The sequence below is a fragment of the Triplophysa dalaica genome, chromosome 11, assembly GCF_015846415.1.
Source record: "Triplophysa dalaica isolate WHDGS20190420 chromosome 11, ASM1584641v1, whole genome shotgun sequence".
Classification (NCBI taxonomy): Eukaryota; Metazoa; Chordata; class Actinopteri; order Cypriniformes; family Nemacheilidae; genus Triplophysa; species Triplophysa dalaica.
The window spans coordinates 23,499,212-23,514,834 of NC_079552.1; the positions used below are offsets into that span (position 1 = coordinate 23,499,212).

Consider the following 15,623-nt stretch of genomic DNA (forward strand, 5'->3'; position numbering starts at 1 on the left):
GACAGCAAGAACACATTCATACTGTATAACTCAATTAAGTCGTTTATGAAGGTTTCAGTTGTTCACATTATTCTTCATATTTGAAGTTGTTTTTAATGACACACCTGAGCTCATGTGAGGTTTATGACATGACAGAGCTTTACTGCTGCTGTTCAGGCCAGATGAACTGTATTTCACAGTTTCGTGTTTCACGTCACCGCCGGTGATAATCTTTCTCATGGTTACATTAACTACTGACCTCTGAATATTCTAGTTATGACATTCACCACTTATGAACATTCAACTAAAATAACAAGAGCACTGTTTGTAATTGCTGATCCGAACATTGTGTTGAAAATGTTTACATTAGCAGTAAAAAGTGAAATGATCAACAGTATTTTTTTATTTTTATTGTACTATTACTATATGCTTAAAACCTGAATCTTCAACTGAGTTATTAGCTGACAGGTTACAGATGTAAGCACATCTTCCCCTCCTTCATGAAGGTGAAATAAGATTCTTCAATTCTTCCTGGCAATCTGTCTCTTTTCTGAATGTGAGTATTTCCCTCTGGAGCTGATGTTATAGATGTTGTACGTGCCGCTGAACTTTGGTCCAGGTGGAGAACAGGTTTCCTATCAGTGCTGTAATAAGGATGTTGAGATCTTTGAACTCTTTTATGATGATGAAGACAGAGATATTTCAGATGAGATTTAATTCAGCTCAGTTTGTTGAGCAGTTCATACCTGTCCACCGCTGAATGGAGTAACGTGAGAGGGTTTTGAGATGGAGGAACTAAAGCAGAGGGGACGCAAGAGAGAGGGCCGACACAGGTGACCCATACACAATCACACGGGTTTACATTACACACGCTGTTGTGTTCTTGACGAACAACATCTTTATTTAAGCACAGTCAGTCTTCTCAACCGAACTGTTTAACCACTTGTCGAACATGACTACCTACGGATTGTAGATCTTATAGTCTCCTGTGAATTGAACAACGGTTTTGTATAGGAACCGTTTGTTTGGTGTTGGCAAGACCATGGTTTTACTAAAGTAACCATTGTTTATTTGGTCTTAACTGTAGTAAAACCATGGTCCATTTTCAGGATTTTCGTGATTACTCAAGAACCACATCAAGCTACACCATTCCATTACAGACATTATATCAAGCTAGCAGTTTTTTCTTTTCTTTTCTTTTCTGTCTTTCTTTTTTTTTAATCAAAACTTAATCAAGTGTTTCAAAAGGACAAAACTCTGAATGGATCACACACACAGACATCTGTTATTCTGTCAAAACCTTGGGCCTCGTTGATCAAATTCTGCATAGAAACAATTTCTCAAAGTGCGTACATGAGATTGAAAGAACAAGCGCACGCACAGAAAACAATCATTAGATGAGTGAAATCAATTAATCACGATGATCTTGAATTTATGCACATTCATTTTAGATCTCCGCCTTGTAAAAAATGTCTAACTAATGTCATCGACATATAAAAGAGCACCTGTCACCAACCATAAACACTGGTTTCAGATTTTATTTCTTTTCTATCAAATGGTACATACAAAATGTAATCTTAAATTCTGTATATAGATATTACAATTTAATTTGGTTATAAATGTTCTGTTGGTTGTATTTTGTTTAAACGTTTGTGTAGCTTTAGAAACACTTCTGGACCGGCGTTGATCCCCCGTTCTTTACGTCATATGAAGTGGTCTGTATTTACAAAAACAAACAGCAAGGGTCATTTAAGGGTCATTTAAAAAACTCAGCGTATCGTGAGATCAGTATTGTAAATTATTACATTTCCAGCATATAGCTTCACATCCTTTGCATACAAGATACCTCACCATCCAAGTCACCCTGAAGAACAAATGTACTGTAAATCATCATATCAGCAAATACATTTGTCTACCTGAAGTGGCAAGAAACCCAGAACGTCTGTCAGATGTGTTATTCAAACGAAGATAGCGGGTGACATTTTCAGTCTCAGTTCATCTGTAAAAGATCAAGGGCCTCATACACATGGATTTGATTGTAGATTGTGAGTGCGCAAAATTCCACAGGAACGTTCAGATTTATAAAAACAGTCGGACATAGAAAAGTGCTCAGTGCCACCTCGGGCACGTACGCGCTTTTTTTTGTCAGAGTGCTGCAGGTTTTTGGAAATATACGCCATATTCTTGCCAGTCGTAATGTTGACAGGTGCTCTTTCATGTATCATTAACATCAATCAGACATTGTTAAAGGGCGGAGATCATTAAGATTTAAGACATATAAGATCATTGACGATTTATAGAGTTCACAGCTGATAGAGAGGCATACACACGTTTTCTGTACCTACATTCATTCATTCATGAATCACAGATACGCACTTTGAGAAATGATCCTAAATCTAATTTAGGAGTGTTTCTATGCCACACTTTATAAATGAGTCTCGAGAAAGCATTAAAGGCTCACATTCCTCTTCAAAATGAGTCAGAAACACATCCTCAGGGCCATTCCAGGGTTATGGACGTGACATTTTGCGTTATGGACTTGACATAAAAATGCTCAGAAAATGAATTTGTACGATTATATTGATTATATACGATTACCATCTGTTCATATTTTACTGAACCCGTGTTGATAGAGTCTAAACATCCAAAAATATATATTTAAAAAAAGGGAAATAAACATGTGTTATGGATGTGACAAAAAGGATGCGTCTTTTGGGAGATGACAAACTTTGTAGGATTTCTGTAAAATAAAATGCACAATACTGAAGCAATAATAACCAATGAATGGAGAAGAGACATCTCTTTATAGAAATTCAAATAGTCACTTTATATTCATTTTCATGTGTACATTTATGAGGAATATGAAGCGTTATGGATGTGACAATCCTAAAAATGTCTCTTACCTGACTATGAAAAATCATGCACTAAAAATAAACAAATGCTTTACAAACTTGAAGAGAGATCTCACATGGGTATTTGAGCCACGAAATGCTAAAATCTGTTTTGTTACCAAGGTAAAAAACGTAAAAAAAAAAAAAAACCTGGTAACGTTGACATTTTCATGGAATTACCCTTCATTAACATTATTAGAAGTCCTCAGAATGACGTTACGTGACCCAAACTTCACTTCCGGTGGAACTCTGCTAAGAATCAATAACTGTTGAATAGTTTAATTCAAGGAGTTTTAATCCATACAATAAGTGAATATGAATACAAATGAAATAGAAAATAAGTTGTTTTATTATAACCAAACACAGACTGGAAGTTAACTTCGGGCCATGCACGTTTGTCCGTCAGTCCGTCCAATAAAAGCGTTTATATATAAATATATACTGTACACTTTTGATATAGTTTTGGGTCTTTATGAACATCTTTACAGAGACACATGGGACCCTTTCCAGCTGAACCCGATCGGAGCTGAGAAGGAGGAAAAGAGAAGATGCTTTGCACTATTACAGAATCTGGTGGCTGTTGTCGTGGGTGTGCTGGTGCTGGCCAGCGCTGTCATGAGCAAGGTGAAATGTCAATATACCGGCACTCATTCACCTACACCAAATCACCAAACTCCATTACTTGCTATTATCCTGTTGTGTTGGTGCTGTGGTCCAATCCCGATGTTTATCTCTGTGACAGGGTTCTCTGCTGGTTCTGACAACTCTATGCAGTCCAAAGTCCTTGAGAAGCGATGTGGAGCGTCAGTTCTACACACTTCTGTTGATGTGTGTCCTTCTGACTCCAAACGTCCTTGTGTTCCTCAAGTCTCTCTGGAAGTGTGCTTTCAAGAGCTACGTTCCCCCCCAAAAAAAGACAATGGGAATCGTGAGTTGAGTTGATATAATAGATGAATGAACACAATGTTTACATATACTTTCTGTCTAGAGAACGTTCCTTCGCATACCTTGAGAACATAGTGAACTAAGAGCACTAAAAGTCACAATGCCACAATCTAATAAGAAACAGGGCGCTGTGCTAGAAGAATCAGTTATGCTGAATCAGCTGCTTGTTGAAGCTCGTCATCAGCTCCACCAGTTGGAAACAGGCCAGCGTGGATACATTTCTATAATTACTCTATATAATATCATTTCTAAACTAAAGATTAGAAATGGTCTGCTAGAACCTGCGTAGTAAATCCTTGGTTCATCAACAGATGCCACCACAGAAGTCTCACGATTTGTTGTGAATGTTCCTGCAGATGTGCGCCATCGAGAGCCTGGTGGCCTTGGGAACCGCCGTCTTGGTGCTGATTGTGATGCCTCAGTTCGACATTCTCACAAACCTCTGCATCCCCGGAGGAGTGTGCATCTTCTCGTCCGTGCTCCAGATCGTCTTTCGCCTGCAGCGGGAGAGATGGATGATGATCTACCCCATCTGCTCCATCATCCTGGTGGTTAGCGGTTACGTTCTGCTGGGGGTGGACCACTACGTGAGAGTTTCTTCTTACGTCCCATCTCAAAATTCGGACGGTTACTTTTACATCGGGATCGCCATCGTGGCATCACTGCTGATTTCTCTGAACTGGTGGGAGAATCTGTTTCAAGCCAGCAACAACATTCAGGAGATGCTGAGGGACCTGGACGCTTTTAAAGACATGGTTTATCTGGTCACCAGTCTCATCAGAATCGTCATCACCATGGGGGTGTACTTTCTGTATTATGGCCTGATGTCCCAACCCACGATAGTCTGGTCGGCGTTCACCAAAGCCAAAGGCGCAGTTCAGATCGGCCTGGTGCTGTTTTTCCTGCAGGCTTTCTGCTCCGCCGCGTGTCACTGGTTCGGAGTCGTGGCCTGCAAAATTCATGCCGTCAGGTTCAGTTTTGCTCTGCCCGTTTCGTTCTCTGGTCCGGCCACGTTAATCCTAGGAATAACGCTTTTCCTGGCGCAAGCTGAAAAACTGTACTATTTTTCTGAAGTGGCTACCGTCCAGAATTATGTAGGCGTTAACAACACCTTCTGGCCATTTTGCTCCAAACTTGCAGATGTCAAGGTAAAAAATTATACTCCTGTGATGCTGGTAATGCTGGAGATTTCCAACAGTATCTGCAAGACATCGCTAAACAGTCCAAACGAAATCTGGCCCTTCTCCATGCTGGTGCTGGAGGGGGTCTGCATGTGGCTCGGCCTGATGGCCTGCACATATTACGTGTGGAGAATGAAGGTGCAAAGAATCGAAAGGACGTCTCAGCTTTTCGTGCGGCGCCTGTACGAATCTGCCTTCATTGACCTCTCTCTGCTGCTCAACACCAAGATGAAAGTCGTCCGTTCGAGAAACACGGAGCAAGGAAGGTACAGTGAGGCGATCACTTTACGTTACGATGCGAATTAATTCATAACGTAACTTGTTCTCGTCTTCTTTCTGTCGCGCAGCAGTGAAGAAGTGGAAAACTGTGTGATTTACCTCTGTGCTACAATGTGGCACGAAACATATGACGAGATGCTGAAAATCTTGACCTCTATGTTCAGGTATTTGTACAGTTATGCTTTTGTACTATATCATTGCTTCGGTATTGCTCTAGGAATCACATTTGTTTGTCGGTTGCTTTCAGATTGGACAGATACCGAGGAGATCCAAAGGAAGAACACAAGGATTGTTTTGACTTTGAGTGTCATATTTATGTAGACGACGCCTTTATGAAAGAAAAGAACACAGAGAAGAATCTTGTCAACACATATGTTAATGACCTTATAGATGTTGTCGTGGAGGTGTACAGGTTGGCGTTCTCTCATATATATATATATATATATATATATATATATATAAACTCTACTGTATATACTGCACATCAGCAGACAAACATCAAGCAAGAATGCAATGATGCTGTTTAAATACACTTTCTCCTTGTTTGCCGACAGAGTGTTTACAAATAAAGAGCCGGATGAGGTTTCTATCATCGAAGCGCCGTATGGTGGTCGTCTTATGTTTGTAATGCCAGAGGGAAATATGCTTTATGTTCACCTGAAAGACAAAACACTGATTCGAAACAAAAAGAGATGGTCCCAGGTGAGCGTCACCGACTTAAGCCTTCCATATCATGAGGATAAATCCTGAGTCTATGAAAGCCTATGTGTGTCTATTCTCCTTTCAGATCATGTACCTGTATTATCTGCTCGGTTGGAAAGGATATAACGTCAAAAACCCTCAGAAAATCACAGTGCGTTTGTCTGTTTTTTTTCAGTAATTCTTCAGACATTGCTCAGTGGTGTTCTTCTAAGTATCATTGCTCATACAGAGGTAATCGAACCTCAGTGCAGAACCTGCCGTTAACTGTGTGTTTCTTTGTTTGGTTTAAAGAGACAGAACAACCCATGCCGTGCCAGTCTCATATCATTAGATGGCGAGAGTTATCTCCTTCCTTCTCATGATAATGACAGCAAGAGAAGACATATATCTGATGACAACACATACATCATGGCTTTGGACGGAGACACAGACTTTCACCCATCCGCCCTGATACTGCTTGTCGATAGGCTTAGAATGTATAGGACTGTGGGAGCTGCCTGCGGACGAATCCACCCGACAGGAATGGGTAAAGACACCAGGGCACGTATGGGAAATAGAAAAAAGCTAACATTGTAGTTATAAACACACACACATACTGTATATATATTACATAAATGCACTATTTGTTGCAGAAGGCATAGTCAACACAAAACACAATGCTGGAATTCTGTGTTCACAGTTTTTTATGATCTTTGTGATTGACCAGTTAATTGACAGTAAATTAAAAATCAATAAACAAAGGTCTATGTTGTAATGAAAATCTCAATGAAGTCTGTCTGCTATTTAAATCCCTCTTAGGACATTTAACCACGTAAAAGGATTGTAACCATGTACCTTTGGCAAAACCATGGCATGGAACTGTAAACTGTAGTATCAACAACTGCAGTTAAGGGCCACTGCAAGTTCATTTCCATCAATCCCTTTGCCAAAATTCAATACTAGTGTTTAGCACACAGACTCATCTGCGTTTGTTACACTTATGAGAAGAATTGATTTGACAAAATGTTTGATGGATGTATGGGCTCTCATCCCTTGGGAACTGCAGTAACGGCTTGTTTTGGGTGGTTTTAGGGCCGATGGTATGGTATCAGAAGTTTGAGTATGCGGTGGGTCACTGGCTTCAGAAGACAGCCGAACATGTGTTTGGCTCGGTCCTGTGCAGTCCAGGCTGTTTTAGCCTCTTCAGAGGATCTGCACTCATGGATGACAACGTTCTCAAGCGATACACCACCACAGCATCAAAAGCGTCTGAATATGTGCAATATGATCAAGGTACTGTATAAATGTTTGATGAAGGACTATTTGAGTCTTTATCAGTAAGATGGTTCAAAACAATTGTACAACTGCTTGCTAAACTATCAAATCACAGTCAAGTTAGATTAAGGAATTATTTAATTTATCCCGGTATGTTGTTTCTAGTGTTTTCTCATGTCATCCTCCCAGTGGAGGGGCGACCCTTGAAGGGTTTTGTAGCATCCGACCGATGCAGGGAGTATAAAGTGCACTTACATGCGCTAACCCCAATATCCTTGTCAGCTTATTTCCACAAACATACAGTTTAAACTTGGCAAGTTACTTATCTGTTAGGCTTGTTTAACGTGGCAGTCGTAACACAACCGCGAAAACGGGTATTGCTACAAAAGAGCAAACGGTTGTGTACCTCTCTCTTTTTTTTACAATCATTTCGTAAAGAAAGAATGCAGCATTAGGACAATATTGACTCAATAAACGTAGATCTGGTTGATCCACACATGTTTAGGTGAGGATCGTTGGCTGTGCACTCTGCTCCTGCAGCAGGGCTGGCGGGTGGAGTATAATGCCGCCTCAGATGCTTATACCAACTCACCACAAGAGTTCAAGGAGTTTTACAACCAAAGGCGTCGATGGGGTCCTTCAACGCTAGCCAACACGCTCGACCTGCTCCACAGCGGAAAAGAAACAGTCAAGAGGAACACCTCCATCTCCATGCTCTACATCTTATATCAGATCTTCACTGTGTCGTCCTCAATCCTGGGACCTGCGTCTGTCACCCTCATGATCGCAGGTTAACCTTAAAAAAACAATCTCTTTCACATCTACCATTATCCCTACCAACCTACAACGCTGAGAAAAACAATTAAGTGACTCATGTCAGTTTTAAAGAGTTTTAAAACGTTTTATGATTTACGTTCAAAAGTACACATTTGATTTGCATTCATAGATCAGTTTCCTTAGGATTCTGTTAAACTGTAAAGTCATAAAATACCCTTGTGCAAATCCTCTTGGATTATCCTGATTGATAACATGTTAAACAATTATTTTTCTCTTATTTATCCATTTTAGGAGCTTTCCAATTTGTCTTTGGAGTTGAAGGCACTCTATCCATAGTGATAGCAGTTATACCTCCGATTGTTTACATGATCATATGCTTTTTAGCCAAAACCAACTTCCAAATTACAATCGCTGCAATCATGAGTGTCATCTATGCATTCCTCATGACTGCGTCCTTCTTTGCCATTATCGGTAATCAACGAGTTCTTCTGCCATACATTGTTTGTTTCTATGTTGATATTCCATCTGATTAGATTTCTGGTTTTAGGTGACATGGTTAAACAAGGAACATTTATAACTCCTACCGGACTCTTCCTGGTGTCTAGTGCCATCATGTACTTGGTGACAGCCCTCCTTCACCCTCAGGAGTTCACTTTGATCATCTACGGTCTCATGTACTTCATCTGTATTCCCAGTGGTTATCTGCTCCTCACCATATATTCCCTTGTCAACATGGACAATGTTTCTTGGGGTACTCGAGAATCCAACAAAGGCACCGAGCACCAAAAGCGAGTTGGTGTCGTTTGCAATCGAGACTGTAGACTTTGCTGCTGGGATGTGAAGATGGAAATCACCCAGGAGACTGAAAACCTTGTCCTTCAGCAAATTCAACAGGCTGTCAATCCCAACGCACAAGCTGCTGTCAAGACTGAGCTCCTGTCTCAGATAAGTCATGACAACCTGTACGCCGTCAACACACACAAACACATGTTGGACCACAACAAACAGGTGACGCATAAGACAGCCGAGTCCGAAGAGAACCTGTCGCGCAGCAAGGACGACGACACTGACTCTGACTCTGAAAGAAGGTAAAGAAAATGCACCAATGTTTGCTTCAGAACGTTCCAATCAGTTTAAACACTCCCAAAAAACTCCAGGACACGGATGATTCATTTCCATAAAGTTTACTGAGATTATTGTGAAACTGCAATACAATACAGATGAAATAACGTTACATATTGAAATTAAATCCAAATACAAGTGAAAAAAACAACACGGGTAATCTATATGATAAAATGCAAACGAGCTGGTAAACAATCGGCAGTAATAGGCATGAAGCTAACTTAGCCACCACTTTACCGGGAATAAAATAGAGACTACCTTAATATTAAATGATAAGAAGTACTCACAGATTTGGCTTAGCAAAGAGGAGAAAAGAAAAAGAGATCTCTCTAGAAACGGATGACTGAGAGCACTTGCACTCTGCTGCTACTGCTGCCGCTTAGCGATAGACTTCCGGATACATCACGTGGGCCGGTACTACATCACTATAGTAATGGAGGCAGGCAGATCACGCTATGCTAGTAAAACAAAAGAAAATACACATGTATATTCTCAGGGGACACAACAGAAGGATATATTTTAACAAATGATTGCTTAAAATTTTACCCTTTCCAAAATCCATTACAGCGGCAGTTCAAGAAGCTGCGAGAAAAAAAAGGATTCATTTAGCGATGACTCTGATGATGAAGATGATGTTAATGATTATAACGATGATGACAGTAATCCTGAAGACATGGCAATAGAAGTCGTGCCCGAGTGTGGTAAGAGTTCACTGTTGAATTTGTAATGTGTGTCTAGTATGCTTTAAAAGAATAAACATTGTGAAAAATAAATGTCGTAGAAATACTTAAGAAGTTGCTTCTTTAATTGGACAGAGTGGGTGAAACCTGTGAGGGATGTGTTCCTGAAGAAACTGACCTATGCCAACCTAAAGAGAAACCTTCAGGAGCAGATCCGATACACTTTGAGGAACAAGAACCAGGAGGATCTGTGTGAGGAGCTGGTGCTGATGCTCACAGACACTCTGAATGCTGAACTGAGGGATAAGGTGGGCCCTGAGGACATACTGACCGTAAGTCAGCTTGAGGAACTGCAGTACACTCTGAATGAAGCTGCCAGACGCATCCTTAAGACTAATCGCATGGAGAGACTGGAGCGTCGTGTCAAGCGGGGCATTGAGAGGACGCTTGTGGCTCCACAGATTGAGAAACTCTCTGAGGTAAACTTAAGTGTACAACAACTTCTAGTGGAACACATTACGATCGATCAATGCGATTTTACATGGGGAATCTGTTTCTGGACTGTTAAGTACCTGTAAATCTGAGAGAGGTTGATAAAACTTAACCACAATAAGCCCCCTTTTCTATCCTTAAAATAAAACTATTTGACAGGATCTAACTCGGCAAAATTGCGTTACTCTCAGAACTTGGTGCATTCAAACAACACTAACACAGAATAAAAACAGATAAAAATACAGATATATACAGTTGTGCTCAAATGTTTACACACCCCTTGCTGTATCTGGAAAAAGCTAAAACATTTGAAAGAATAAGAGGATTTTTGAAAATGAAGGTTTATTTTTAATTTAGTCCTGCCCTGCAAGTTATTTCACTACAGAAATGTTAATATAAAGCTCACACTAAAGAATAGTAACAGAATTTCTCAAAATATCCCTGATTCTTAATACTGTGTGATGTCACCTTTATGTTTATTACAATAGATAGAATCATTCAGTGCTGCCCACAAAGTCAACACCATTCATTTAAAGTCAAGTGGGTGTAGAACCTCTGAAAATGGTTTTGGTGTAAATTGTCATTGTTTCATTTATTCATCTTATTTTTTCATTCACTAATGTCGTTCGGAAGATATAGAAATACATAAGTGTTTTTCAGGAAAATTAAATATTTTTTTATCTTTCTATCTATTGTAATAGTTTTGTAGGAGTCTCTTGATGGTCCTCAATGTAAACAGATGAATCTCAACATCACACAGTTACTGCTGGACATGAGTCAAATATACAGAACTGCTGAAAAAGCAAAGATTGTGGAGGACCTGTGTGATTGTTTTTAAAATCAGTGGATAGTCTAATGACTCATGACAAACTAGAAACCCTTGAACAACTATGAGTAAACATAAAAACTCTCATTGATTGTTTAGGTGACATCATACAGTATTAAGAATCAGGGACATGTAAACTTTTGCTCTGGGATATTTTGAGAAATTCTGTTATTATTCTTTAGTGTGAACTTTATGTTAACATTTCTTTAGTAAAATAACTTGCTCTGGGCAGGACTCAATTAAAAATAAACTTTCATTTTCAAAAATCCTCTTATTCTTCCAAATGTTTCAGCTTTTTCAAGATTCTGCAAGGGGTGTGTAAACTTTTGAGCACAATTGTAGATACAACTTTACCAGCAGGGATATTTAAAAAAAGAAAACTAAGATTCTGTTAAACCTGTTATCAGTCTCGGGGTCTGGTAGGGTCAGAGTTAGGTGAGCTAGCGTCTCTGAATGATGCTTCAGGATGACTGATTGCCTGGTCAAATCATGCGTGAAAGCTCACTATTAACAAGTAAATGTTTTGATTTCATACACCGCACACAGAACTGTAAATGTCTCTATTATACACAAACATTACCGTTGGTTATTAAATTGCCAAATGTTTAAGTAAATGAAGAAAAGTTCTTCCTAACATAAACAGGATGAAGATGATTTCTGGAAGAAGTTGATAGAGCGCTATCTGAAGCCCATAGAAGTTGACGAAGCTCAAAAGAAAGATGTGAGACGTGAGCTAAAGTCTTTGCGTAACAAGGTAATGTTTGCAGATGAAGTCATCATCTTACTTGTCCGTTTATTCCACATAGTAACTCATACTTCAAAAACCTGTTCTCTCTCCTCTGCAGGCTGTGTTTTTGTACTTCATAATCAATGTCCTATGGGTTGTAGCCACATTCTTCCTTCAAGCAATCGGCAGTGATGTTCTAAGCATCAAGATTCCAAAATACTTCCCAAATGGTACACTGTCAGACGAGCCCTTGAAGGTGGAACCTTTGAGTCTTATGTTCCTGCTGTCATTTGCCGTTCTTCTGATCGTTCAGTTCCTGGCTATGCTATACCACAGGTATCATCAAAACGATAATATGTTAACAGCAGTAGTCGCCACCTTGGAGTTTTATAAGGTTCTATCAGCATTCTAAGCAGTTTTGAGAGCTTCAACGTTTTTGTATTCCATGTAGCAATAGATTACATGGGGAACAAGTCTTTTATACATGGATAAAGACTAAGAAACTAAAGTCTTAATGTACAATATCAAAATTCTATCAGGTTGGTAAATGGGGATTTTTGGAACAGCTCACATGCAGACAGAACCTTCCAATTCTGACAGATCAAGGTTCTGTCTCGCAAAACAAAAACTAAACCAATACTTTTCTAGCAATACAAACAGTTTACTTCCAATTGGTTTTAAACCATGAACATAGTGTTGTTGTTATGTTGACATGTATAAAAAAGTTCAAGTGAATGCTTTCTTTTATTTTATATTTTACAACGATTTCTTTTCCAAATTTAGCATAAAATGCAGTTATAAATATTTTGTCTAGTTCAGATGTTCATTTTAGGAAGAAATCAGAGGCCGTGTTTATAAAGTGTGCGTAGATACGTCTGGATCTGATCGTTAAGTGCGTTAAATAAAACATCCACTGGAAAGTTCTTTGACATGGAAAAGTGCTTAGTGCCACGTCAGGGTCTGACCAGACATACACACTTTTGCTTGTTTGACTGCTGCAGGTTTTGGAAATATAAGCGATTCTTGCTCATAAAGGATTTGGAGGTTGACGGTGCTTTTTTGTGTCAATGACACTAAAGCGACACTGTAGAACTTTTGCTCACAGGTTCCCTCATGTGGATGATAAGCGAAATTGTCTGTTACTAGTGGTGTAAATATGTTGCTGTACAAGGCTACCCGTGAGTAGCGCAATTCATGTGAATTTGTTTACTAAGCTGATGGACCCGGCGAATGCTGAAATGTTGTTTGGAAACCATATGGCACACACTTCTGCAGGAGACGAGTTGTCTGCAACACAATGGCTTTAAAACCTTTATCATTGATATCCAAGCAAAGTCTGAAAGTAGCCCCAATAAACAACCCAATCCTAAGGATGGTTATGGACTTTCCAGTCACATGTGTTTTTTGAAAAACACCTTTGATATTAAGTCAGCTCATATATCACAATAATTGCCTATGGCCGGGTTTCACAGACATTTAGGCTATATAAGTAGCTTTTATAAAAATGGCTTACGAAAACATTTATAAAAGACTAGCTCTAGCAAGTTGACGCATGGGTGTGCTTTTTCCGTGAGAACTGACCAATCAGAAACTAAGAAAAGATGTTACGAAACTGAATTTCATGTTGGAAAGAAACTTTCCGAAACCTATACGAACTCTGGGGGAGTGTATCGAGCTCAGAATACCACATTATACAACTCGTTTTTTGACAAGTTGACAATGTCAAGCATGAGAAGACAACACGTTTAACAGTGTAGAAGTCAGAATTCAGGAAACAATGTGGCACCCCCAACCCCTTAAGATGACTCAAACATTCATTTCAGACTGTGAAACCGGGCCTGTACGTTATAAATTGTTGTAAATGGGATGTTTAACGTGACATTCTCTCTTTGCAGAGTATACACTCTCATCCACGTTGTGTCGTACAGAGGCACAGAGAAAGACTACAAAGTAAAAGATGAGGTAATTCCACGAGGGATTCAGAGCTTTCAAACTGTATATCAGTCTGCCATATGACTTATCAATGCTTTCTATTCCCCGCAGGAGGACGATGACGGTTTAACCCTTGAAAATCATTTCGCAAATGGTCTAATTATCACAAGTGATGACTTATAAAACTGTTTTTAATCTCATGTCTTTAATTCTCATATTGATTTGCAGTCACGGGTTACGAGATACGCACACATCAGAAAGCAACACATCAACACATCTAATAATGAAGCAGAAGTTGAACTGTCACATGCCCTTAATAACCTTTTATATTTTGACTGTTTGAATACTTTATTTCGTGTTTTTATATGTATTTGTTTTGTCTAATATTAAATGGCGTACATTCCCAAGTTCTATAGAAAAATCATCAGAAAATTTTAAGAAACAAAGAGGACTGTGTCATAACTGTACTCCTTCGTAATATTTCATTTCATGGTTTTGTGAACCGAGTTTATTGCACTGCTGCCATGCCAGAAAAAAACACATTTTCACTTCATCTTTCATCCTGTATTACGTTAACATCTTCATTAAAAGCAAATTTGTCAATAATCGTTGTCTCTAGTGTTAGTGAGGAGGGGGGCTTTAGTGTGCTTTGGCTGGTTCAGGTGCAATTACCTCACACATGGAGAAAGTCAGAGAAAAGTTCTGTGCTTCCAATACAGCTGTGCAGTACAAGTTTTTAAGTTGTGGTAGACCAGGGGTGTCCAAAGTCAGTCCTGGAGGGCCTGTGTCCTGCAAAGTTTAGCTTCAACCCTAATCAAACACACCTGAACAGCTGATCAAGGTCTCACAAAGCAGACTAGAAACTTCCAAACAGGTGTGTTGAGCCAAATTGGAGCTCAACTTTAGGACTGTTGCCCTCCAGGACCGACATTGGACACCCCTGTGGTAGACTGACTGTACACAGAGGGGAAAAGCTCTCTTGTGGACAAAAGAGAGAAAAAAATTATGCGTGCTACAGGTGGTCCTCAATTAGGAATTTACAATGTATCTGCTTACGTCTAACACCTGGCACTTAGAGCAGTTTACATTTACATTTACATTTAGACATTTAGCAGACACCCTTATCCAAAGCGACTTACAAAGAGTTTAGGAGGAATAAGCGATAGTTGAGACAGGAGCAATAATACATTAGGTGCCAATACAAAGTTACTGGTTTCAACAGCAGTTCACAAATGTTTCAGTTTGCCAGTGCGAGACCCCCATTATCATCGGAGGTGGTTATAAAACGTTACACTCAACTGCACTTATAAGGTCTTATAAGTGCATACTCGACGTGTGCTTTGGAGTCACCGCTTGTGTTTTATCTGCAAAAAACGTTTCGACGGCCAGTTTTCTTGAGATAAACGCACGTTATGAACGAGTAATCAGGTCAACCAGGCATGCAGTGGAAACGTGTGTTTTAAGTGTCCAGACAGATGAAAATAACGTGCTCTTCTCATGTCGAAAGCATGTGCTCACTTTTTCGGCCTATGGTGTTTCATGTTTTGTCCCCTAGATGGCGTTAGGACTCTTGTCAAACCCTACCGTCACAGCATTGGGACCCAACATGTGAAAGCCCAGCTAAAATCATTTGTGTGGGTGTGCTTTGCTGTTGTACATAAAATCCTCAAACATAAAGTAAAGAACATTATGTGGAAATATCATCTTGATAATTTTAATATTGATTGAGCAGGCAATTTTATTTGTTTAAAACTGAGAGATTATAGCATTGTCTGCTTCTACGCATTTTAGTTTTGGTTTGGTGAATAGGCTACAGACTGATCGACGTGGGAGAAG

At 39.5% G+C, this 15,623-nt stretch overlaps 1 protein-coding gene across 1 annotated transcript; it reads left to right on the forward strand.

Moving 5' to 3' along the window:
• Window positions 1-736: 736 nt before the first annotated feature.
• Window positions 737-14,051, forward strand: chs1 (chitin synthase 1). The gene is made up of 19 exons (XM_056761381.1): window positions 737-812; window positions 3,359-3,494; window positions 3,613-3,798; window positions 4,172-5,262; window positions 5,344-5,439; window positions 5,523-5,687; window positions 5,830-5,977; window positions 6,063-6,128; window positions 6,269-6,503; window positions 7,049-7,249; window positions 7,737-8,021; window positions 8,300-8,479; window positions 8,556-9,096; window positions 9,698-9,831; window positions 9,946-10,289; window positions 11,772-11,882; window positions 11,974-12,191; window positions 13,751-13,817; window positions 13,899-14,051. The coding sequence occupies exons 1-19, from the start codon at window positions 766-768 to the stop codon at window positions 13,968-13,970; spliced, it is 4,323 nt and encodes a 1,440-aa protein (XP_056617359.1). The 5' UTR covers window positions 737-765; the 3' UTR covers window positions 13,971-14,051.
• Window positions 14,052-15,623: the final 1,572 nt, after the last annotated feature.